This window comes from Scatophagus argus, chromosome 4 (assembly GCF_020382885.2).
Source record: "Scatophagus argus isolate fScaArg1 chromosome 4, fScaArg1.pri, whole genome shotgun sequence".
NCBI classification, from domain to species: Eukaryota; Metazoa; Chordata; class Actinopteri; family Scatophagidae; genus Scatophagus; species Scatophagus argus.
This window is the reverse complement of record NC_058496.1, coordinates 19,532,376-19,555,224: the sequence shown is the minus strand read 5'-3', so window position 1 is coordinate 19,555,224 and position 22,849 is coordinate 19,532,376. Positions and strand designations below refer to the sequence as shown.

General features: G+C 40.6%; 2 protein-coding genes and 1 long non-coding RNA gene across 3 annotated transcripts in view; 2 read left to right on the top strand and 1 right to left on the bottom strand.

Moving 5' to 3' along the window:
- Positions 1-22,849, bottom strand: part of LOC124057782 — a 1,110,263-nt gene that overhangs the window by 1,035,263 nt on the left and 52,151 nt on the right. The gene's annotated exons all lie outside the window — the stretch shown is intronic.
- abcb9 (ATP-binding cassette, sub-family B (MDR/TAP), member 9) lies at positions 298-7,250 on the top strand. Its single transcript, XM_046386247.1, has 13 exons — positions 298-489; positions 691-734; positions 1,006-1,670; positions 2,245-2,359; positions 2,536-2,666; positions 2,787-2,992; positions 3,094-3,291; positions 3,410-3,538; positions 3,635-3,823; positions 3,982-4,155; positions 5,165-5,324; positions 5,547-5,683; positions 5,830-7,250. Exons 3-13 carry the CDS (start codon positions 1,007-1,009, stop codon positions 6,142-6,144), a joined length of 2,418 nt encoding a protein of 805 aa, XP_046242203.1. The 5' UTR covers positions 298-489; positions 691-734; position 1,006; the 3' UTR covers positions 6,145-7,250.
- Positions 7,413-22,023, top strand: vps37ba (VPS37B subunit of ESCRT-I a). The gene is made up of 4 exons (XM_046386315.1): positions 7,413-7,615; positions 12,296-12,467; positions 17,874-17,956; positions 19,376-22,023. The coding sequence occupies exons 1-4, from the start codon at positions 7,511-7,513 to the stop codon at positions 19,880-19,882; spliced, it is 867 nt and encodes a 288-aa protein (XP_046242271.1). The 5' UTR covers positions 7,413-7,510; the 3' UTR covers positions 19,883-22,023.

The window sequence follows — 22,849 nt, the reverse complement described above, 5'->3', positions numbered from 1 at the left end:
AACTACAAAAAAATACCTAGTCGAACCATGAAATCCCAATTTATAAGGATAAATGGAGACTGTAAAATCTTATCTTTAAAATGTCAGGACACTCGGGTGGCTGGTTTCATTATGTGAAAATTGTGAGGGTAAGTTGTCTTCATTTTTCTATATGAATATCACAACAAAATCAAACTGCATATTACATGAAGTTACATCAGTCGCCCCTGTGCGTCTATCTGTTAATACCTGCAAAGTCCGCATCCTTTTTTAAAATAGACGATCTTTGATACCGGTGTGCATGTCGCTTCATTCGCTCACATTTCCTGTATTTCCGGCTGTCTACTGGATCGTGTAGCATGTATCTAACTTACCTCAGGTTGAGACGTGGATGCTGTCTTTCAGCAAGTAGCTAACTTTACTGTTTTTTTTATTATGAAAAGAGAGAATTCAGTAAATTATTCAATGCTACCGTGGACGGCTGGTTGAACATTCAAGGACTTCATAACAGTAAGGGATTTAATAACACGAAAGAATTTGAAATCTTAGGCAACAGCGCTCCCCGCCTGGTAATAGCTAAGTCCGTAGTTCGTCAATGAATGTAGTGGAAAGTAAGGCAGATGGTGCGGCCCTGCTGGACAATCATTTATAGCATAGTGACAGCTTACGTTTTATAAGCTTTGCAGGTTTACCTCACAATCTTCTCCGTAGTTACGAGCTGCAGAAAACCGGAAGTACGTTCCTCCAAAATAAAAGTAAGTGTAAACAAATCATAAAATACTTCTGTTCAGTGGAATCATTTTTGGTGAATTTGGAGCGATTTCAAAATATCCTGGAATTGAATGGATCTGAATACAAGACCTGAATTAAGTTTATGATTACTCACCTGTAAATCTAGCTGCTAACCAAGTTTTGTTGATACAGAATCAGAATTCCGCTCATATTACGCATATTACCTGGACAGTTGAACACTGGTAGTACTTATACTTAACATATCTCTGTGTCTTGCTCTGTCCTGATCACCAGCATGGATATCAAAGTGGCTGTGAGTTGCACTCTGCTGTACATCCTCCTGGACGTGGTTGTCACCACTGTCCTATACACACATGGATCACACTTACGCATATTCAAAAGGGATTTACTGAACTTTAACATCCTCCAGTCACCACTGGACCTCTGGGGGATGGTACTGCTCAGAACCTCCCTGCTGCTGGGAGCCTCTATAGGTGTGTCATGGAATAGAGAAGATGGCCCACCAAGGGTGGCTAAACTGACCACCCTCATCCTCTTCATTAGTCTGACTATCATCAGCTATACCCTGGCCAAGCTGCTGATGGTGATTGAGCTGGAGCCTTTGACCAAGAAGCCCTGGTTCCTCAGCCTCATATGCTGGACTTGTGCCTCCTCTCTGGGTGTCATGCTGCCATGGGGTCTGCTGGGGAAGGACTTCAAACCGGCAAGAAGTTGCAACAGTGGCGGTGGAGAGGGCTCGGAGGACACTGAAAAGCTGATGGAGACAGCTGGTGAGGAGGAGCAGGAGGTAGGATGTGAGAGGAAGAAAGAGGAGGAGGGAAACCAGGAGAAGGACAAGACAAGTTCTGGGGCAACACTGGGACGTCTTCTGTCATACTGCAAAAAGGATGGTGGGCTGCTGGCCATAGCCACCCTCTTCCTCATCATTTCTGCTGTGTGTGAGTGTCCAGTCACAGTGTGTAATCACCTTTAGCTCTAGTCTCGTAAAGGACAACTCATTTGTTTTCCTTATTTTGTAGTAAAGATAAAGAAGTAACAGAAGGAGAGACTGGAACACAGGCATAGGAGTTTTTATAGCACCTTATTAAAGATGCAGTGCATTTGTAGGTTCAGTGTTTGTCAGGACTTTGTCAGAATATGAGAAAGATCATCCATCACAATATCCCAGAGCCCAGGGTTACTGTTCTTTTCTCTTATAAACAGTTCTAAATGCAAAGATATTTAATTCATTGTCAAATAAGACAAAAAGCAAGATATTCTCACAAGCTAGAGTCAAAGAATCTCAAAAATAATTGATTATCTGAACAGTTAACGTTTTATTTTTTGTTGTTGGAAGCTCACTGTTTCAGCTTTACCCTTAACCTAATTTTACTCAATTTTCTGAAGTTATTTTGACAACATGTTTTATTACATATAGTGCTCATTACATACAAAAAATGTCAGTTCCAGTGAGACCCAGAAGGAAGTGGACAACCCTGAGGTTGTGTTTTAGTCTCTCTGCTTGACCTACAGGTGAGGTCTTCATACCCTACTACTATGGAGAAGCAATAGACAGCATCGTGGTTCACCAGAGCATGGGATATCTTACTAAGCCTGTGGCCACGCTGGCAGCACTGGCCTTTGCCAGGTGAGCATTTTCTGATGGTGAAAACTGCAGTGGGCCCTGTGTTTACATATTTTTTGTGTTAAAAAACCACCAGCTGTGACATGGCTGCAGTGGCTGCAACGTAATCCTTTGGGGAACTCTGACTGTCAGAGTTAGGGCCACTGAAAGAGCTTTTGACACCCTTATCCTCTCCTCAGCTCACTCGCAATGGGAGTTCGTGGAGGAGTCTTCACACTGACGTTTGCGAGACTAAACCTTCGGCTCAGGAACCATCTCTTCAGAACTCTGATGAGGCAGGAAATTGGCTTTTTTGATGAAAACCATACAGGTGATATAGGAACGCTATACATTCATCCATCTGTATGTTTGAGTTCTCCCTCTCTCAGTGGGTCCCCTTCAACAAAGCAGCATTCCTTCTAAGTTTATTATTGTCCGTATCACCCTGTAGGTGACATTATTTCACGTCTGTCAGCTGACACCACTCAGGTGAGTGACCTCATCTCCCAAAATATTAACATCTTCCTGCGAAGCGCCATCAAGGGTGTTGGCCATTTCATCTTCATGTGTGGGCTGTCCTGGAGGCTCACCATGGTGACCGTCATGGGATTCCCTTTCATCACTCTGGTCTCTAAAGTTTATGGTGATTACTACAAGGTAAAGTAAAGTTTGTTTTGTTTATGTTTGTGTTGATCATTTCATCTCGAGACAAAATTCACAAAGTTCCCTTTTTTGTGTTGTCTGCTTTTTCTTAACAGAAATTAGCCAAAGATGTGCAAACAACCCTTGCAGAGGCCAATAAAGTTGCAGAAGAAACCATTTCAGCCATGAGGACAGTACGGAGCTTTGCCAGTGAGCTCAAAGAGGCTGACTCCTACTACGCCAAGCTTTTGCTCATGTTCCGGCTCAACAAAAAGCAGGCGCTGGCTTATGCTTGCTACGTCTGGTGCAGTTCTGTAAGCATCAGCAGTCACCCCATCAAGAGAAAAGCTCTAAATCTGTTTCTGTAAATGTATTTATTGACACCTGTATGTCACAGTGTGAGCATCAATGGGGATTGTGTGTGCTTTACAGATCTCTGAGCTTGCTTTAGAGGTTGCTGTCCTCTACTATGGCGGCCACCTCGTAGTAACCCATCAGATGAGTAGTGGTTCCTTGATATCGTTCTTCATATACGTGCTTGAATTAGGGGAATGCCTCGAGGTATTTCACTTACTCATTTCCTTCATTGTGTGTGTACGATGACGCTTGCAAGACACCAATCCCCTTAAATGATGTCTTTTGTGGGTTATCTCCCAGAATATAGCATCAGTGTACACGGGTCTCATGCAGGGAGTTGGAGCTGCTGAGAAGGTTTTTGAATATCTGGACAGGAAGCCCAAACACCCAGCTAATGGCACAGAGGCTCCAGGCACATGCACCGGCCTGGTTGAATTTAAAGACATCACCTTTGCGTACCCAACACGCCCTGAGGTTGACATTCTCAAGGTTTGTTCTGAGAGATGTTGCTATCGCAGTGTGTTCAGAAACTGTGTAGGGTGTTGGGACCCTTCTACTTAACTCAAATGCCATTGATAACAGGGTTAGACTGATACACTGCATATGTTTGCTAATGAAAACACTCCCTTGATTGGTGTGTTCTGCAGGGTGTGTCATTCACTCTGCAGCCTGGGAAGGTGACTGCCCTAGTGGGACCTTCAGGTAGTGGAAAGAGCTCCTGTGTGAGTCTGCTGGAAAACTTCTATCGTCCTCAGCAAGGCCAAGTGCTGCTGGATGGAAAGCCAGTCCACACCTTGCAGCATGACTACCTCCACTCCAAGGTCAGTGTAATTGATAGAGTTTATCTCTGTCTCAAACAATCTCCTATTCTGAATGTAATAAAAATAAATGTTTGTGACAGCGATTTAAAAACAGGAATGGAGATTTTACACAGTGTTTTCAAAAGGTGAAACTGATGCATTCATGATTGTAGGGCCTCAAAGTTGTGGACTGACAACCTGCTTGTTTGCACGACACTGCTTGGAATCCCAATGTGACGCATTCATGTTTTTTCTTAAATTTATCATAACTGTGAGTTAACTCCTGACAGAAGCACTAAAGTAAGGGCATACTCCCTCTTGTGGCATTAGAGAGCAACAACACCTGACTGCAGGAGTGCATTTTGCTCCTAACATCAAACATAAAAAATATATATGTTTTGGTCAATGGGACATTATCTAAACATTAATTTATTATTTGACTGTACCATGGTGCTGTAATGAAATGAAGAGAAAAAAAGAATCGTTATAATTGGGTGACTTTTGTGTTTTATTCGGTTAACATTGGCAAAAGTTTTTATTTTTGTGAGCAATAAAAAGTTTCCACCTGAGATTAATTTTTGTTAGCAGCTTTTATCAGTAGCAAGGTTATCAAAAGTGTCGAAGTATTGATACTTTTTCAGTACTTTCATAAAGTAGTATTATCAGTAGTATCAGTATTTTCATAATATCGAAAGTACTGAAACAAACAAAAAAAACACCTTTTAACCCGAAGGTGCACAGATATGATGGCAAATGTGTTGGTATGTGTCTTTCTCTGTGCCAGTACTGTGTGCAGGTTGTTTATTAGACAAAAAGACATAAGATTTATAAGACAAAAAATCCTCTCTGTTGCTATATGTGGCAAAAATCTGTTCTATCTTTGAATGAGGACTGAAATAGAAAGAAATCGACTGAGAAAAAAGTACACAGACTATTAAAGACAGGCTACGACATGTCAGTCAGTTTTTCGCTGAGTAAGGTCTTTCGCACATAAAGCTATCCATTTGCATTTGTTATTTTATTTCTGTAGATCTCTCTTGTGAGCCAAGAGCCTGTGCTGTTTGCCCGGACAGTGGAGGAGAACATCACCTATGGCCTGACCAACATCCCCATGGAGGCTGTGATGCAGGCCGCCACCAAGTCTAATGCTCACGATTTTATCACCGTCCTTCCTAAAGGCTATGAGACAAGTAATTTTCAAAGGTTTTCATTTACGAGTCGGCCATTGATTTTAGTAGTATTGAAAAAAAGGTAAGTAAGGTTGGATACGGTGAACATCTTAATGAAAACAAATGCTGAACATCTAACTACATATTATTGTTTCATAAAAAGTGAAACAGGAGCTAACTGCCAGCCGTGCATATTAAAGATGATGTCATGCAGTTGAATTATTGTTCCTTATTGTTCCCTAGGTGTTGGAGAGAAGGGCACTCAGTTGTCAGGGGGCCAGAAACAAAGGGTGGCCATTGCAAGAGCTCTCATCCGCAACCCTCGTGTTCTTATCCTGGACGAGGCGACCAGCGCCCTGGATGCAGAGAGTGAGCACGCCGTGAGTGAAAAGTTTCTAAGGCTAAATCTGATGCACAGGAATGGGACAAAAGTCAAAACCGTGCTGTGAAAAAATACTATGTTAATGAACATTTTTTGGGTGTTGATTCTTCCCAGTGATAGTTTTGTTGATCTCGACTACTGCAGGTTCAGCAGGCTCTGAACAACATCATGCATGAGCACACGGTGTTGGTGATCGCCCATCGGCTCAGCACAGTGGAGAAGGCAGACAATATCATTGTGATTGACAGGGGACATGTGGCTGAACGGGGGTCTCATAGTCAGCTGATGGCCAACGGAGGGCTGTACAGCAAGCTGGTGCAGAGGCAGCTCCTAGGCATGGAGACCAGGGTGGAGGTCCTCAACCCGCCTGAAAACCTCAAGTGGAAGTCTGATGGTTGTAGGCAGCGACGACTGAGCAGCAGCAGCGCCAGTGAGTCTGAGTGCAACATGCGCTACTGACAACAAACTGCAGTGTGTAGAAATGGGATTGGACTGCTGGATGTTTTTGAATAACATTTGTGGATATTTGGGGATTCAAACCATATGTACTGTAGACAATATTTTATGCAGATATTTACTTGCCTAAACTCATTTTCATGCATAGAGCAGAAAAGATGCTCTAAAAGAATGTAGACTACAGGAAATACTCCACCAAAATCCAGGATCTTGACAGGATCCTTTATAAGATAATCCTTTATTAGTCCCATAACTGGGAAATTACAGAATGCGGAATGTGGAATTTTAATGTGGAATTTGATGAAGTTGTCATGTCAGAGTCAGTTCAGACTAAGATCTACTTCTAGATCTATGCTTCTCCGAAGGAATGGGATGGTTTTGCACAGAAAATCCAAAGGATGTGACATTTAGTGTGTGTCCCTGAGTGCCTTCCCTCTTCATCTCCCCCACAGCAACCGCAGTGTGCAGCACCAGCTAACATTAGCTTAGAAATTTAGTCTACAAACACAACAAATCACCGGCAAGTGCAACACAAAGTGCATGTAAGCACAAAAAAAGTTTTATCTGTTAAAGCCTATCTTGCCAGACAGGAATGTCACCAACATCGGGAAAATACTAAGGTCAGCTTCAGCAGGAGTCTCAGTTCAAACTATAATAACAGTGTAACATTGCCTACTTCATCTTCTTACATCATCCTGACCAATCACGTTCAGTCTTGTGTATGTCATGTCACAGTTTTGGCGCATTTCCAGTTTGAGCACATACTCAAGCGTGAGCAACAGGATGCTGTCTGCAGTTCACTCAATGGCCAACAGTGTCATTAAAAAAATTCCACATAGCATCTTTAAAAATAAGATAAATTAAAAGATGTTGTGTTCCCTTTCAAAGCTGTTCAATCATATCGTTTGTAATTAAATAAATAGGCATTAGAATGACTACAGTGCATTCTGCTGATCTGAATGCACTCTAGAAAACTGATTGTGGTGGTGAAGATCAGTTAATGACACTAGATGTATTTGCAATGTATTTATAATGTAACCGTATAGATCACTACAAATGAAAAACATGTAATGAACATTATAAAAATATACTGCGTGTTGGCCTGAAAACAAACGTGTTGGATGAATACCAAATGCTGCATTTACTGTCTCCTCGTGAACCCCCCCCGCCCCCCACACACACACACACACACACACACACACACACACACACACACACACACTGGCGCAATATTTCTGATGGCACTTGAACGCAGCACTGGGCCTGCGTCTTCTCTGACTACTTCCTGTAAGGGAAGCTCAGTCAGCTGTCACATCTGAAAGGCGAGAAGAGGATCACAGACGGGGAGAAACACACAACAAGAGCTAAAATGTCTAGTTTTTCCAACAGGTTTAGCGCTTACACGATGACTCAACTCAACGAAATTCTGGAGGACGACGTAAAGCTCACGAAAATGGTACAAGAGATGGATGAGGTATGTTAAGCTATTCGCTTTTGTAGTCCAACGTTAGCTAGCTACTGACTCCTTTTTCTCGGTCACCGTTTTTTTTTCCCTCAACCCTTTGTTGTGATTCCCAACATAGGCACGGTACGGTTGCGGAAATGGTTGCCTCGAATCGCGTTTAGGATTTGGTGATTATGAAAGTGTCGTCAAGCGAACTTGAGTGTTCAGAAACCTTTAATAGGGTACAAATTATTAACCTTGTGAGGGACCAGGGCAAGCATTGTCTCAAGTTTTAACACGCGAGGATTTCCAGTTTGCGACATTGTTGTTTTATAAAAACAACTATACTTCTCCAGACAACAGATGATCGTCTATATTCACTTGCAAGTAGAAACAAGAATACATCAGCTATTGCTGAGTCATTTTCAGAAAACTGAAATTTAAGCAATGGCTTAGCGTCGACACTCCTCTTCAGAGAGCACGTCATGCCAAACTGCTTATAAATTTGTCAGTTTTTGGCTGACATTTCTGCTGGCACCGCTAGGGCGATTTTGAGGAAAACAGAACTTAAAACCCTTATCTGTAATATGAGTTATTAACTTTGAACCATAAGTAGTACTTCCAACATCATAATAACAGTGATGTTGTTCACCACAGCTGCTCTAATGTTGAATAAGTAAGTATGCCAAATTCACCAGGTTATTATTATACATCCTGAATGGATCTTAAAACGAGTCTACATGACGCAGGTATGTGAGACAGGTGCGTATAAGTCGTTGGCAAAGTACTCTGTGGCCTTGCTTCAGTAGTACAAGGGTTCAGCAATTTCCTATTAATGTGTACCTACTTTGCCCTCCATCATAAGCCTGCCCTTGTCATGATAAGCTGCTGATAAGCTTCAGTTTTTCCTGTGTATGCGGTTATTAAAAACCACACTAACTAAAAAAGTTCAACTGCAGACAGAAGTTTGCCATATTAAGAGGCAGTGCTAACAGATTAGACAGCTTTTAAAACAGGATTTGACCCTCTGATTATTACCCATGCGGATGCTCTTTCCAAAATTTCCAGAGTGGGCTTTAATCTACCATAATGTCCTCTTGCTGAATCAGCCCCTGCAGATCCCCCAGTGTTGAAAAATTTTCCCACTGTACTCAAAGTGTAGCGCAAACTCTTAAGGAGACACTCCCTCCCATTCTCACCTTACATCTGGGACCTGAACAGCACTGACAAACATGAAACACATGGGGACAGGAATATTTCTTGTCTGTCATCATGGTGCTGTGGCTTTCACTCTGGCAGTTTCTTTTAAGCTCAGTAAAGACTCTTTAAATGTGATGAAAACCTCTCTTCTCAGACAGGAGACTCTATAAGCTACTGTATTTCAGCTGAAGTGCATCAGATCCATTTCACTTTGTAAAAGCAAGAAGAATACAATACGGCATTATCAGCTCTTTGGATGAATGTTGTGCTGTGAGCCGGCCCATTGTGTTGTCAGTTCTGTTTTTCATCCACACCCTGCCTGATTGTCTCCATGGTTTCGTCTTCTTCTTCCCATAGGTCACAAAGAGGGAGGGACTTGTTTACTGCAATGACACTGCAGTTGTTGACTTAAGTCAGTCATAAGATTGTGGAGTTGATGGCAGGGAATCAGCCAAGACATGCCTGAGCCAAAGGTGGAACTGTCTGGGAAATTCTTTCTTTATTTGAACAAAGGCAGTGGGTGTCATAAGGCATTGAGTGAAACCTGAGAGTTCTGAGAAGTACTGCCTTTACAGCTGTAGTATATAGACAAAAACCTTGCCTGAGATCTAGACACACGCTCTGCTGGAGGCAACAATCTCCTCATTTTGTTTAACACGCAGCGCATGTGTTGCTCTTTGAATAATGCAAATAGTGCTGTCATGCATTTTAGATTCAGTGCATCCTGTTTTTTTTTTTTGTTTTTGTTTTTTTTATATGAACTGACCTTAAATGTGTAATACTTGCAGATTCTATGTATCACTATTTTTTTTGTTATGCATTAATTATGCATAACAGTTGTGGAATATTTTTTGAGACAAGCACTTGTAGGATCTTTTAATGTCCACTGAGCTAAAAACAGTATGATCTTGATTTGTAGGTGACCCAGTTTTACAGCAATGTTTCAGCTCATTTAAGATTTTTGCTGTACTTTATTTATATGTTAATGTGAGCTAGCTATCATGATATTAATCATAGCCCTAGAAACTGGATTTTAGAAGCTGATGCTGATGATTGCAACTAAGATACATACAAAGCTGGAGATCTTTCAGTGGGAAAATCAACTTGTCACTATGTAATGATGGCATAGTTTCTAAATTATAGACCCAAGTATGTGTTCACTGGACTTTTTTGATGCGCTGATATATTAGCAGTAAACTAATAGCACCTTCAGTCAGTTTGGCTGTTTTGTCTGTCTAGCTCTAGTTAACATTTTAGACACTTCTCTATTAAACATCAACATGACTGCTGCATGTGGGGACACTGAATAACATCACATGTTCACTTTTCCAATTCAGATGTTCTCTAACCCTAGTTGAATTTCAAACTCAATCTATTTCTTACTCTTTAAGCAAGTTCCTATGAGACATTTTTATGGTTTTATTTTTGTGTGCGGCTTGTTACTGTGATCCGTATCTAATTGTGACTTATTACACTATTACCACTCCAGACAAGCTTAACCTACATTTCCTGCGATTATGTATGGACAGACTGGGGCATTGGAGAGTATTTCCCCCAGCAAACAGGTCTGTGTTTGATTTGACAGAACAAGCCTGCAGTTATGGATGCTATTTAAAGGTCTGCTTCTTCAGTGGAATGAGTAAATCGGCTCTGGCAAAAGAAAGGCCATTCATCTCAGGATGTGATGATGCAAAATTCAGTGGTAATAGACATGTTTAACTGCTTTTCCAGCATGAAATGCTGGTTTCCCCATTCAGTCCAACCGCCAAACAAGATACCGCCCGCCTCACTCACTTTTAGAAAAAAATTCCACAATCACAACCTGCGCTATAACGCTTTATTTTTAGAGTTTTCCTACATGTCCTGCTGGTTATATTTGCACATTCAACGTGGTGGTTGGATGTGTGAAATGAGTCATTTGAGAAGTAGCAGAGGACCCCTTTTTTATTTCTTCCTCCACTGTTCACACTGTAGTGTGTTGTTCTTACCATCTGTCTTCATGGTTCAAACTCAGCTCAGTTCAAACCTACGCTCACCGGGCATTCCCATCGATTTTTGCGTGAAGTTACTTTTATTTGGAGCAAGTGAAAAAAAATTATAATTTTGAAGTTTCCTGCGTAAGATCTTAAAGCTTTACCCTAATGATTTCATCAAGGTTATCTACCTTCAGACTTTTACACTAAGCTTGCATTACAGCTTGACTCTAAGGACTAAAAGTTACAATGTCTCAGTCTTTGCACCATCTTGTAAGTAGTGCTGCCGCGAAAAATTATTTTCATTATTGACTAATCTGACTGTTGCTTTCACGTTAAATTGATTGACTGTTTACTGATGTTTACTGAAATGTCAAAAAATTGAGAAACAATAATCACAGTTTCCCACAGCTCAGTTTGTGAACAAGCAAAAACGGATGGATACAAACTGTTAGCTGTTTCATAGAAGAATAATCGATAACTATTTTGATAGACTATATGTCAAGTAAAAATAGTAAGAAAATAAATAAATAATAAAAGCCAACTGCCAGTGATGGAGGCTTTACAGCCATTTTGCCAGCAGTCTGTTAAAACTTGGTTCTTAACACCAAGTAGGACACAGCTGTCAAAAGTTTCCAATGTGTCAGACTCAGAATGACAACTCTGACATGAACATTTCTTCCAAATCAGCTGCTTGTTATTACACTCCGATGTGAATGTAGCCTGACCAAAAACACTGATGGTGGCTCCTCTCCATGTGCAAGTCCCGGTAAGCTGTGCAAGTGATTTCCTGTTTACTATGCAGGGCACTCTTTTAATTGTCAATGTCCGAATGTGAAAATTCATCAATTTTCACTACTACACCTGTCAGTAATGGCACAAAATGATAGTAAGTATCCAAAATACAAATTAAACTGCTTGCTATAGAGTCAGCTACTGAGTGTCATGTAGAGAATAGCAAATGAGTGAACAAGGGAGTCCTTTTGGACACAGTCAGTGAGTCAGGGTTACACAACGGTACGGTCCAGGTAGGGGCACACCTGTATGGAATGCTACAAGGATTTATGTTACTAGATACAGCTTTACTGCTGTCAAAACATTTGTCCTGAAAAGGAATTTGATGTGTTAAGCCTGCTTGAGATTTATTTAAAAATAAGACACGACACAATTCTGAAATGTGATAATAACCGTTTGAAGAGGACATAACGTCTTGTTGTAAAAAAAGGTGCTGATGAGCATGAGTTGTATTTCTGAATATGTGAAGAGGCTTGTAGGAGTTGTGTGAACACTAGCAGGTTAAGTGTGATGATTCATAGTTAATATTCACTGAAGTAACTTTTTTTTTTCTTTTCATTTCCTTGGTGCTTCTCGGCAAAGAATCTACTAATTGTCTTTTACATAGTTAACTTTGAGTCCATTACCTAAGTCTTGTCAGTTAAGACTCTGTTTGTCATGAGCTCTGCATTGATGTGGGAGTGCAAAGGTAACTCCATAAACAAATTACTGACTAATGTTTTTTTTTATTATTTATTTTTAGATGCAGGAAGTCCAGCAGAGCAAGGAGATGACGTTGGTCAATAACCGAACCCTGGCAGAGCAAAACCTCGCCCTGCAACCTAGACTGGAGCACAAGAAAGAGCAGCTCACCAAGAGCTACAGCTGTCTTCAGGAGAACTTTGAGTCCTATCAGCTTCGCAAGTCCACCTTAGGTACAGTAGCCGTACAACAATTGCTAAAAGATAAAAGACACCTTAGTGTCTTGAATTTGAGAATCTAAATCGTATGTATTCACATATACATACAAGTTTTAATTTGTTGTTTTTAATGTTACCCAGCCCTTGAATACACTCTTGAAGTCACTGAGGACTGATACATAAACAAACATGCAGGGATAGCATCAAAACTCTCTAACTAACGATGTAACTGGTAAATAACTGTTGATATATTCTACATATGATTTTAACCATAAAAAAAACATTAAGTGTATTCAGTTATGGAGTGAAAGCAAATCAGTTATAGTACTGAATAATTTAGCTTCTCTAGTAATGTACTTTGAACCAAGCGACAGCTGGAATACAAACATTGAGGGAGTGATCAAACTGCACATGTTGTTTGCTGTGCCTTTAATATAGTGTGACTTATATTGCTTTCATTATCGACTGATCTTTTGATTTAATTTTTGATTAATCATTTAGTTGCTTGGTTTATAAAACAGCAGTTAATAGTTAAAAATAAAATAATGCAGTTTCCAAGAGCATGATGTGATTATGAATTCAATGTCTCACCCACAGTCCAAAACTCAAGAGCTGCGGTGATCAGGCAGTCAGTAAATCAGTTGTTCGGAAAAAAAATGTATCAGCCACTGTTTTGTTAAGTGATGAATTGTTTTGCTTATTTTTCAAGAATGGATAACAGTGAATTTATTATCTTAAGGTTTTAGCGTATGGGACAAAAGATCAATACGACTAAGAAAGCTGAGAAAATGTGAATGCCATTTTTCATTTTTTAAACATTTAACAGATTGAATAATTAATTGAGAAGGTAATAATAATAATAAAAATTTTATTTAGATAGCATCTTTTAAGAACCAGGTTCCCAAGGTGCTTAAGAACCAGTTGAAAACAAAACCTCCAGCTAAGCACAACAGATGAGCAAAGTAAAGTAGTATAGAAAATTAATCAGCCACTTTAAAACAGCACAATAAAAGGGCAGTAAAAAGACGATTCCACGTAAAAGCCTGTTTATAAAAGTGGGTTTTAAGAAGTGAGCTCACTGATATTGCGAGCCTTATCTCCTCAGGCAGGTTGTTCCAAAGCCATAGGAACTCTGACAGCAGAAGCCCGATCACCTTTAGTCTTTAACCTTGACTTAGGAACAGCCAAAAGGGACCCACCCGAGGATCTCAGGCTGCAAGCTGGCTCTTAGGGGGTCAACAATTCTCTAATGTATGATGGGGCCAGACCCACGTGCTTTAAAAGTGATCAGTAAGATCTTAAAATCAATTCTAAAACGGACTGGCAGCCAGTGGAGTGATGCAAGGATAGGAGTGATGTGATGCTGTCTGTTAAAACCAGTGAGAAAGTAATTGACAGGTTAATTGTTAGATTGTTAGTTGCAGCCATACTAACAACATTATTATACTATTATACTATTATCATATAATAGTATCATAATAATCACAATTATAATAATAATAACAATAATAATGTAAGACCGAGAGAAGCAGCACATCTTCAGTTCATCCACATTTATCACTCAGCAGTTCAGAATTTGGTTGCCAAATTATGTTTTATGTATTTATTTTTTTTTCAAGTTCAGTTTTAATTAAAAGTGCTTACACGTGCTGATGCCCCATCTCTACCATGCAGGCTTTGGTTCCAAATGATGTCACCACCTCTGAGGGAAACAGTAAAATCACTGTTTTTTGTTTTTTTTTACAGTGCATTGTGTCTGCAACACAAACAGATTTTCACAATGAAATTTAAACAGCTGATCATTTTAGCTCTACATTAAAACATCTGGTATGAAAACATAACTAATACGGAGACTTGACTTGGTTGCAATTAACAACCTTCAGTTTAACAGTGAACCGCTTCATACTTTCAGTCATCGTCAGGTACCGGAGGTGTTATGTAATGTTTTTGTTCCCAACTTGTTTGTTCTTTTTCATAGACACAAGCTTAAGAGACCTGTTTCACCAGTTCTCATGTTTCCCATCAGAGGCTGTCACAGCCTTTTTACCACAAACCCTCTTATCATGTTGCTGCAGGAATCGCTGTTATTGAACTCCGTTCAGGTTGAGCGAGTTCCAGATCCGATTTACACCTCCACTGCGGCATCTTATAAAGACTTAGAGCGCTGTAATATCCCTCACTGACGCACCTTCACAGTATTTCCTAGTGTGTGTGAAGAAGATGGAGTGACGATGCTTGTGACCTTGTTGACGCACTGGTTGCCAAGCAGCCCTCTCAAAATAGCATCCCAGCCAGTCACTACTCTGCTGCACTGATAAAAGTTTGACTTTGCCTTATTCCTCTGCAAGACATGCATACTCTGAAAGCCTGTTCATGTTGCACCGAAATTTTGTCACAGTTGTGTAAGCTTCAGTTTTGTAGTTTTTGTTCGTTAAGGCCAGAATTGAAATTAGCAGTCTTATCTCAAGAGAATTGCTGGTATTTACAACAAAATTGAAAAAACTGCTAAATATTAATCCTAAAGTATGCAGATATGTTTTCCTTGTTGGCCTATCATTTAATGTTCAAGCCAATAATGATGATCTTTGTTTTACAGTCTGAATTCCAAGCCCCTGACTCATACAGGAGTCAATATGCTAATATAGCGCTGCAAATCAGTGATTTTGTTTCTTGTCAGCAGGCGATGATGCCTTTTGTCAAATGTAGGTTACCCAATCCCCCCCAACCATCACCTTCCATGTAACAGCTGTCCTAGTTGTGTATTTGCTGGGTGCTCAGCTGGGAAAGGACAGCGATGCTAATAGATGCATAGCTGTTTGACCCAGATGAAAGATCCCTAATAGAGTAGCTTGTTGTGGCATTTGCAAACAGTGACTTCAGCAGCACTGCCCTCTCTAACCCTTTTTTCTGAAAATGTCTTTGCAATACCTTTTACTGTTCCTGAGGCTTTGCAGGCCAAAATGGCAGGGCAGCCCCTCCACCACCACCACTGCCCACTGCCTCTGAGGATGGCATTGTGGCCATTGTGCTGTGAGGAAAGCTGGTGTAAAACAGCCACAGTGGGTGGGAGGGAGTGGTGGATGATGGAACCGGCAGCCCGGGGAGTTGGGAGGGTGGAGAAAGAGAAAGGCATTGAGGCAGGACCGGCCTCCCACCCCCCCCAAAGACACACACACACAAATTGACAGCAGAGGTCGATGTGGATTCATTTACTAAATGGCTGTCTCATAATTTCCAGTCCCAGTCTATGTGTTGGGGGCTTGGCAGGATTTCTACTCAGCCAGAGAATCACAGCTTTGTGTGGGGGAGTACTGCTGATATGCCTGAGAATCCACTGTGTTGTGGTTGGAAGAGCAAGACAAAAAAGAATGGGAGTTCACACTAAGAAAAAAGTCCTGGAATCCTTCAAGACTGTTTTCTTTGGTTATTATTTGTCACAACCAACCAGTGCATAAATAATACAAAAGTTGCATAAGTTCTTGGAATGTTTTTCTCCTACAGGCCACCTTGCTGACACATTTAACTAGACAAGTACCTAAGCATGTAAAGTTAGTGATTAATACTTTAAGACTCATAGCTTCTGTTCTATATGATGCACAGGTACCATCAGTGGCCTTGTTCTTTATGTCTGAGTCTGACAAGCTAAGCATTACAGTGGCAACTGTTTCCAATTTAACAATATTGTTAACAAGTGTTACAACAGTCAAGCATGCGCGGCTAGTTGATTATGTGTCAGCTGATTTGAGTATTCACAATTTTAATTGCATCTTGATTTGTTATACCTTATCAGGAAGATGTAATACTCACTTTCGGTTGAAGTAACTCTAGGAACAGGAGCAGAAACAGCAGAGGCACCTGGTGTGTAGTTGTCAAGGCAGTTTACATGGTGTGTCCCTGACAGTTTAACTGAGGTCATACCTCAAGGATGTGTTTTATGGATGTGCTCAGACTTGACAATAGCAACACAGTCAAACAATGCTAAATAAAAAAATACAATTTAAATAAATAATAATTAATAAATTAAATAAACAATAAAAATTGTATGAGGTTTGGTATAGACTTGCATGTCTCTTTCAGGGCGAACTCTATTAACTTTGACTCCAAAGTTGAACCAGTTTGTCCTGTACTTTGGTTTATGACCAAATACCTGCATAGACACATTTCCAACAGCCTTAGCTGCACTTTGTTTTCCGTGCTAATTGGCAAGTGTTGGCGTGCTTTCATGATAAACTAATGTAGTGAACATGGAAGACAGCTTAACATCAACATGTTAGCAGGCTGACATTAGCATTTAACTCAAGCACCAAGTACAGCGTCACAGAGCTTAAGATAGTATTGTATAAAATCTGGACTGACTTATATTGCACACAATGTCATGTGCATAAAGTAGTAAGTTTAGATCTGTGTTCACTTGGTGGGCACGCATAGAAGGAAGCCTGCAGTAGAATAGCATGTCAGGTAAGACTAGAGTCTCTCCTGTAAGAAATCCACTGTGTTGTGTCTGGAGCTGGGCAACGCAGGAGAGTGGGCAATGCTGTAAAGGAGATCAATATGGTGATGTGTCACTGATCTGACTGCCACCATGCATGTATGCAATTCCATCTCGCGGTGATGTTGACTTTCAGTGCAGCTTAGGAACACAAACAAGACAGATCTCGTCCTCAGACACAAAAAGTCAGTTTCAGTTGACTCAGTGGGGCTTTGCAAGTTCACAGCAAACAGAGAGGCGTTCTGGCTGATTGGATGTGCCCGTCACAGCACTGTGACTGGCACTTTTCACATATCCTGCCTCAGCTTTGTGTAACATCTGTTATTACTGACATGTTGATTACAGCTTAAGAACAGAGGGAATATTTGGGTTTCTGTTTTTGTAGCCAGTGCCAGTTTTTGTAGGCCTTAGTTAATTTAGGCATGGATCACACTTAATCCACATCCACATATGAGTTTTTTTGAGCACTGTGTAAACTGTACAGCGGGGCCTTGTGGCTTGAATGTGTTGAAAGAATTGTGTAAAGGAGGTGATTAATTATAGTTCTACAAATATTGCTGTAGCTCTGGTTCGTGGACAAAAGGGCTCTTGTCATGAAAGCTATCAAAACAATGTAAAATAACACTAGTTTTGCTGCATTATTGTGATATCTATATAACAAAAATCAAGGCGTGGAACATCTTTATTACACCTTAGTCTGCTGTAGATTTTCCGTTTACATTACTAGGTTTTAGAAAAGCATAACTTCAGCTTTACACTATCTGATATGTGTTTAGTGTGTGATGTTGTGGGCCAAGACTTTAGTTCACTGTATTTACATGTGTTGTCCATGGTAAGGGCCTGCTTTGCTTTGATGTTACATTAACTACAGAATAAGTAGGTTCAGTAGAATAATACTATTTGTGCTCTTCTTGTGTTTTGTTATTTAACAGACCAGAAATCAGGAAACACGTCCCTGGACACTTTGCTGGCCTTACTGCAGGCAGAGGGAGCCAAAATAGAAGAGGAGACAGAGGTAAGCCTTGTATCGCTCTCTCCATGGATGACTTCATGTATCCCTCAGTGACACCAGTCAGTAATTCCTATATGTGCTTTTCCAGTTGTTGATGTCCTCTCTTAGAGAAACTTCATTGTTCTGTGGCTGTTATGTGGCCAGCAGGACAGCTGACTAACTTACAGGTCACAGTTTTTATCCCTGCAGTAGCCACTTGTCTTGTCAGAATTTTTTAGCTATTATTCAAATTATTAGGTGTCTCTTTCCAAAATGTTACAGCTCATGCCGCTTTGATTGCTTAAGAGAAATACTACCTGTGCCCTATGCACATAACACACAATCTGATTTGTCAATTCTGCCTCATGCTTGAGACCGTGTAAAACACTCCAGGCCATTCTCGTGGTAATACTATACCTAAATTGGAGGCATTTCTATTCTCGAAGTGAAATATTTTCTTTCAGAGTGAAATAATGCCTTTAATTCCTCTGTTTCACATTGTTTCTTTAGGACCATACCACTAAGAAAAAGTGCCTTCATAACAGAGATCCAGAGGATCTCACATTCAACTGTAAATAATCTGCATTAGGGCGTGGTCACACATAAACGGAATTAACATTGATGAATATTTACTTCCTGTTTAATTCCATTCCATGCGAGCAAAGGGGAGAATTAAACAACAAAGTATATTTGCATTTTGGCTTCCTGTGAAATCATCCGTGGATGAACTTGGTTGAACCAATAGCGTAAAATGTGGTTTGTGTGTCACATCCTCCACATTAAGCATCGGCAGGTGGTGCTCAATTACCTGTGTTCATTTACGTGATTGTGTCCTTAATAAGTAAACTTGAATTTTGGTTCCATTCTTTTTATTTGATTTCACTAAAGCAAGTAGCTTTAGTGTTCAGCCATTTGACTCTTCTAATGTAACAACTGAGACAGGAACTAAGCACATGTCGCTAAGCACAAAGAACGCAGGCCTGTGAAATGATAAATCGCCTTAATCACAGTATTGCATTGTATTGAATCTTAACACCTGTATCATGATACTCCTTGCCAAGACTGTTGCTGTTACACAGCACAAGTATGTAGTGGGGAGTTACTGTATGTAAATGAGCCTGTACATGCACAAACAGATGGATGGAGGATGGATGAGATTTGTCATTGTTTGAATGTGCAAGTACATGTTTTATAGATCTCGGTCAACATACGCTTTGCTTTGGTCACCGTCAAAACAGTTTGACCACACAAATACTTTGCCATTATTATTTAACTTAAATGAATAAATGGTTGATCAAAGAAATAACCTTTACTTCATCATGTTTAAATGTGAAATCCTACCAAACTTTTCCCTGCATGTTGTTTCCACCTTCATGAATACGTGTTTAATAAAAATTAGGAAAGTCTTAAGATTCTCCCAAATCTCTTTACTTCTGTCAACAGAATATGGCTGATTCATTCCTGGATGGTGAAATGACCCTGGAGTCCTTCATTGATACCTACCAAAGCAGCAGGAAGCTGGCCCACTTGAGAAGGGTGAAGATTGAGAAGCTGCAGGAGATGGTGCTGCAGGGCCAGCGAATCCCCCAGGCATCTGTCCCTACCTCACGATCTCAAGATGTGTCAGCGGCAGCCAGACCCTCGTCTTCCTCCCTCCTCTCCGAGGCAAGCAGTAACGCTTCCCCCATTGCTCAGCCAAGGAGGAAACCCCCACCTCCTCCATCCCAGCCAGCCCCAATTCTAAATCCAGTTCCAGCTCCAGCCGCTGACCCCCAGCCTCCTGTCTTTTATTCGGCATCTCCATACCCACCAATTCCTCCCAGAACGGGCCAACCTTTTCCCAGCGTCTCCTCTGGCTACCCGAGCCACTTTCTATCTCAGTACCCTCCTGCTTTGCCTCAGAGGCCCTCACCTCGCATGGCCCCACAGCCTGGCTTCATCATGCAGTAAATAAAAGCAGTTATTGCTCAGAGGACACAGTGTGGGTGTGTTTCATGGACCTTTTCACTACTGGAGCTCTTCTGAGAACAATTTTTCTACATTGTCAGCCTTCTTGGAAATCGACCAATCACAACACAAGAAGGCGGACCTTCACTGGCTGGTCTGGTCACGTTCAGCTGAAGCAGATCTCCAATATTCTCTGTGGATTCATCTCTCACTCCATCAACAGTCACAACAACAACGACAGCAAAAACAACGTGACGAGATCGGCCTCAAGTCTCTGGAAGTCCCTGAGGCCCATCAGTGGAAGGGCCCGCTGCAGGCTGTAGTGAGACAAGTGTCAGTCTGTGGGTCACTGAGCTGGGACTTGTCACTTATCAGCACTTTCTGTCTCCTGGCAGTGCCCTCAGCTCTGTGTGCCCATTAGTTTTCAGTCTCTCACCTCTCTCCCAACATGTTTTACCGAACACTGAAGTCATTCGAAAAAGAGTTTCATTTGTCATTTCCATCTGCAGCATACTAATTTACTGGTAATGTATATGCAAGCAAAGAGAGACCATAATTACTGTGCAGTTTTGATGAAAATCTCATTATCCATAATATATTCAGGCAAAACTGCATCTATGCTGTGGTTTTTTTTATATCTAAAAATTCACAAGGTACATAGAAATATTTGAATTTCAGCATCTTTTTATGATAACATAGTCAAGGAGTTATGTTAATAATAGCCAGGATAGACTGATTAACATGTGTAAAGGAGGGCTTTGGTTGTTGTATCTCTTTTTCAATATGTGTGAATCTCAAGAGAGTCCAGGCCTTCCTGGTTCAATATGGCAGACTTTTGTACTTGGTCCATCCAAGGGCAGGAGTGGAAAGAAAGGTGAAGGAGAGGATCAGTGGCTGAGCTGTTGTAACAAATGACTAGGCCTGTAGAGCCTTGCCTGAAATGAAGGGTTTATGCATAGCCATACAGTACACTCCTGGTATGTGTTGTTTTCTGTGGGTTCCTGTTATAATGCAACACTCCTTTATTGTCTTTAACACCCTCAGCTGGGATTGGAGATGATGCCAACAGTTCTTTGGACCTCATACCTATGATTCTGTTCAGTTTTTGTGACACTGAGCACCAAAGACTTGCCACATCACTCAACTCTTTCGCTGCAGTCTTTTTTTTTTCTTTTTTTTTTTTTTTTTTAAATCTAAGTGAAACATTTAGTGAGGTAGTATTCCCAACATATCTGTTTGTGATGTTGAGCTGAAACACTCTTTTGTAAACACACAAGCCACATTTCTCCGAGGTGAACTTGCAAGATCAACCTGGATTTGGGAGGAAACTTACTTTCTGGTGCGATAGATATTCACATTTTTTTCCTCCCAACTGCTGTCACTGTGCACTGTTGAAGAGCCACGAGTGCCTACACTTGAAGTGACATTGATCACGTCCTGCTGACTTACTCCACCCCCCCCCACCCCACCCCCAACTATTGAAAGGAAAAAGAAATGGCCAAGCATTTGGTTTTCTCCTCCTGCTGCTGACTTCATGTTTCACCAGAAGGTAGAAAAGGGCAGTGTTGGGCTGTCAAGCTTTGCTTTCTCACTACAAGCTGCAGGCCAGATTAGAGCGATCCTGAACATGTGCCAGAGAGACAAGAGACTCCCTCACGCTTTGTGCCTAGTGGTGCTTGTGCTTCTCTTCCATTGTTCCTCCATTATATTGAGGTTTGTTTGGGGACGAATTATAGAGATTTTGCATGTATTGTGTTTGTTTTGAGTCATATCTTGGTGATAATACTTCACAAAGAAGTGGACCACAGAAAGGACAAAGCGTACTTGTCAGCAGGCAACACTACAGAAATAGCAGAAGAAGGTAAAGCATAATTGTATTGATGAACCAGCATTTCTAACAACTAACAGTGGATAATTCTTTTGTGCATGGCCTTTGCTCTTTTTTGTTCATTCTGAAGATTCCTCTTTAACACTTTTTTTTAGCTGTTGAGCTGCTTTTTACATTTGAACTGATCCTCTGTATTCATTGTTTTATATGTGACTGGTGATATTTTTCTGTGTAATGTTGTAGGTATTTACTTATAATGAATGTTTAAGTGGAATTTAATGCTATTTTCAAGTTCAATAAATCTCAAATTTTTGTACCTGTTTTTGCTTTATTATTACACATGAAACCCATCTGTCATTCTCACTTAATGTCTTACAAGACCCCAGTCTGCTTATGCACTTTTGTGTACAAGAGTAGATTGCAAGTTTGTGCTGAGAAAAGTGTGGTTGAAAATGAAACAAGACAGCCACCTAGTGTTCAAGGTTGGCAATGAAATTTGTCCTAACAAAGATGATTCATTTGAAAATCACGTTTCATGTTGTTAGAGATTAACAGTCATAATTTACAATGCTAAGAGAAATACTAAGGAAAATATATCTAAACGAAATCCCCACTGTGTCCTATATTGCCAAAATAAATCATAGGTATATATTTATTGTTAAGTGCAAAAAATGCCAAAGGTAGAATGTTGGCAATGTAATTCAGAAATGGAATAAGTGGCCAGATATTTGAGTAATTGGGAGACCTGTGTGATATAAAAGCATTTCAGAAAATTATAATTTGTATTGTACGTGTTATGTCACGTATCATATCTTCTTGTTTACTGAGATGTGACTTCTTTGAATACACAACACCAGTGCACTATAATAATATGTGAACCAGCTTGTAGTTTTGACCCCTGCTCCTTTAATGCTGCATTCAGGTCCTTTTAAGGACGGAAAATTAAACTTTTGCCATAGAAAAAAAACTACTAGTAACCGTTCTAAAGACTGACGCGGCAACTCCACAGAATTTGATATACATTTAAAATAAACAACAATGCGCTTTACCTTTAACTAATTTTCCAAGTCAGTATCATTGTCATCGGCAGGGCAGATAGAGACGCGCCCACTCAGCCAGGGCTTTGTTGTAGAATGGGCGTG

What these genes read in the sequence shown, in the direction of transcription:
- abcb9 (XM_046386247.1), top strand. Translation starts at nt 1,007, where the DNA reads ATGGATATCAAAGTGGCTGTGAGTTGCACTCTGCTGTACATCCTCCTG. An exon ending in GCAGCACTGGCCTTTGCCAG is followed by an intron (nt 2,360 to 2,535) that starts GTGAGCATTTTC and finishes TCCTCTCCTCAG; the next exon opens with CTCACTCGCAATGGGAGTTC. An exon ending in CTGAGGTTGACATTCTCAAG is followed by an intron (nt 3,824 to 3,981) that starts GTTTGTTCTGAG and finishes TGTGTTCTGCAG; the next exon opens with GGTGTGTCATTCACTCTGCA.
- vps37ba (XM_046386315.1), top strand. Translation starts at nt 7,511, where the DNA reads ATGTCTAGTTTTTCCAACAGGTTTAGCGCTTACACGATGACTCAACTC. An exon ending in TGGTACAAGAGATGGATGAG is followed by an intron (nt 7,616 to 12,295) that starts GTATGTTAAGCT and finishes ATTTATTTTTAG; the next exon opens with ATGCAGGAAGTCCAGCAGAG. An exon ending in AAATAGAAGAGGAGACAGAG is followed by an intron (nt 17,957 to 19,375) that starts GTAAGCCTTGTA and finishes TTCTGTCAACAG; the next exon opens with AATATGGCTGATTCATTCCT.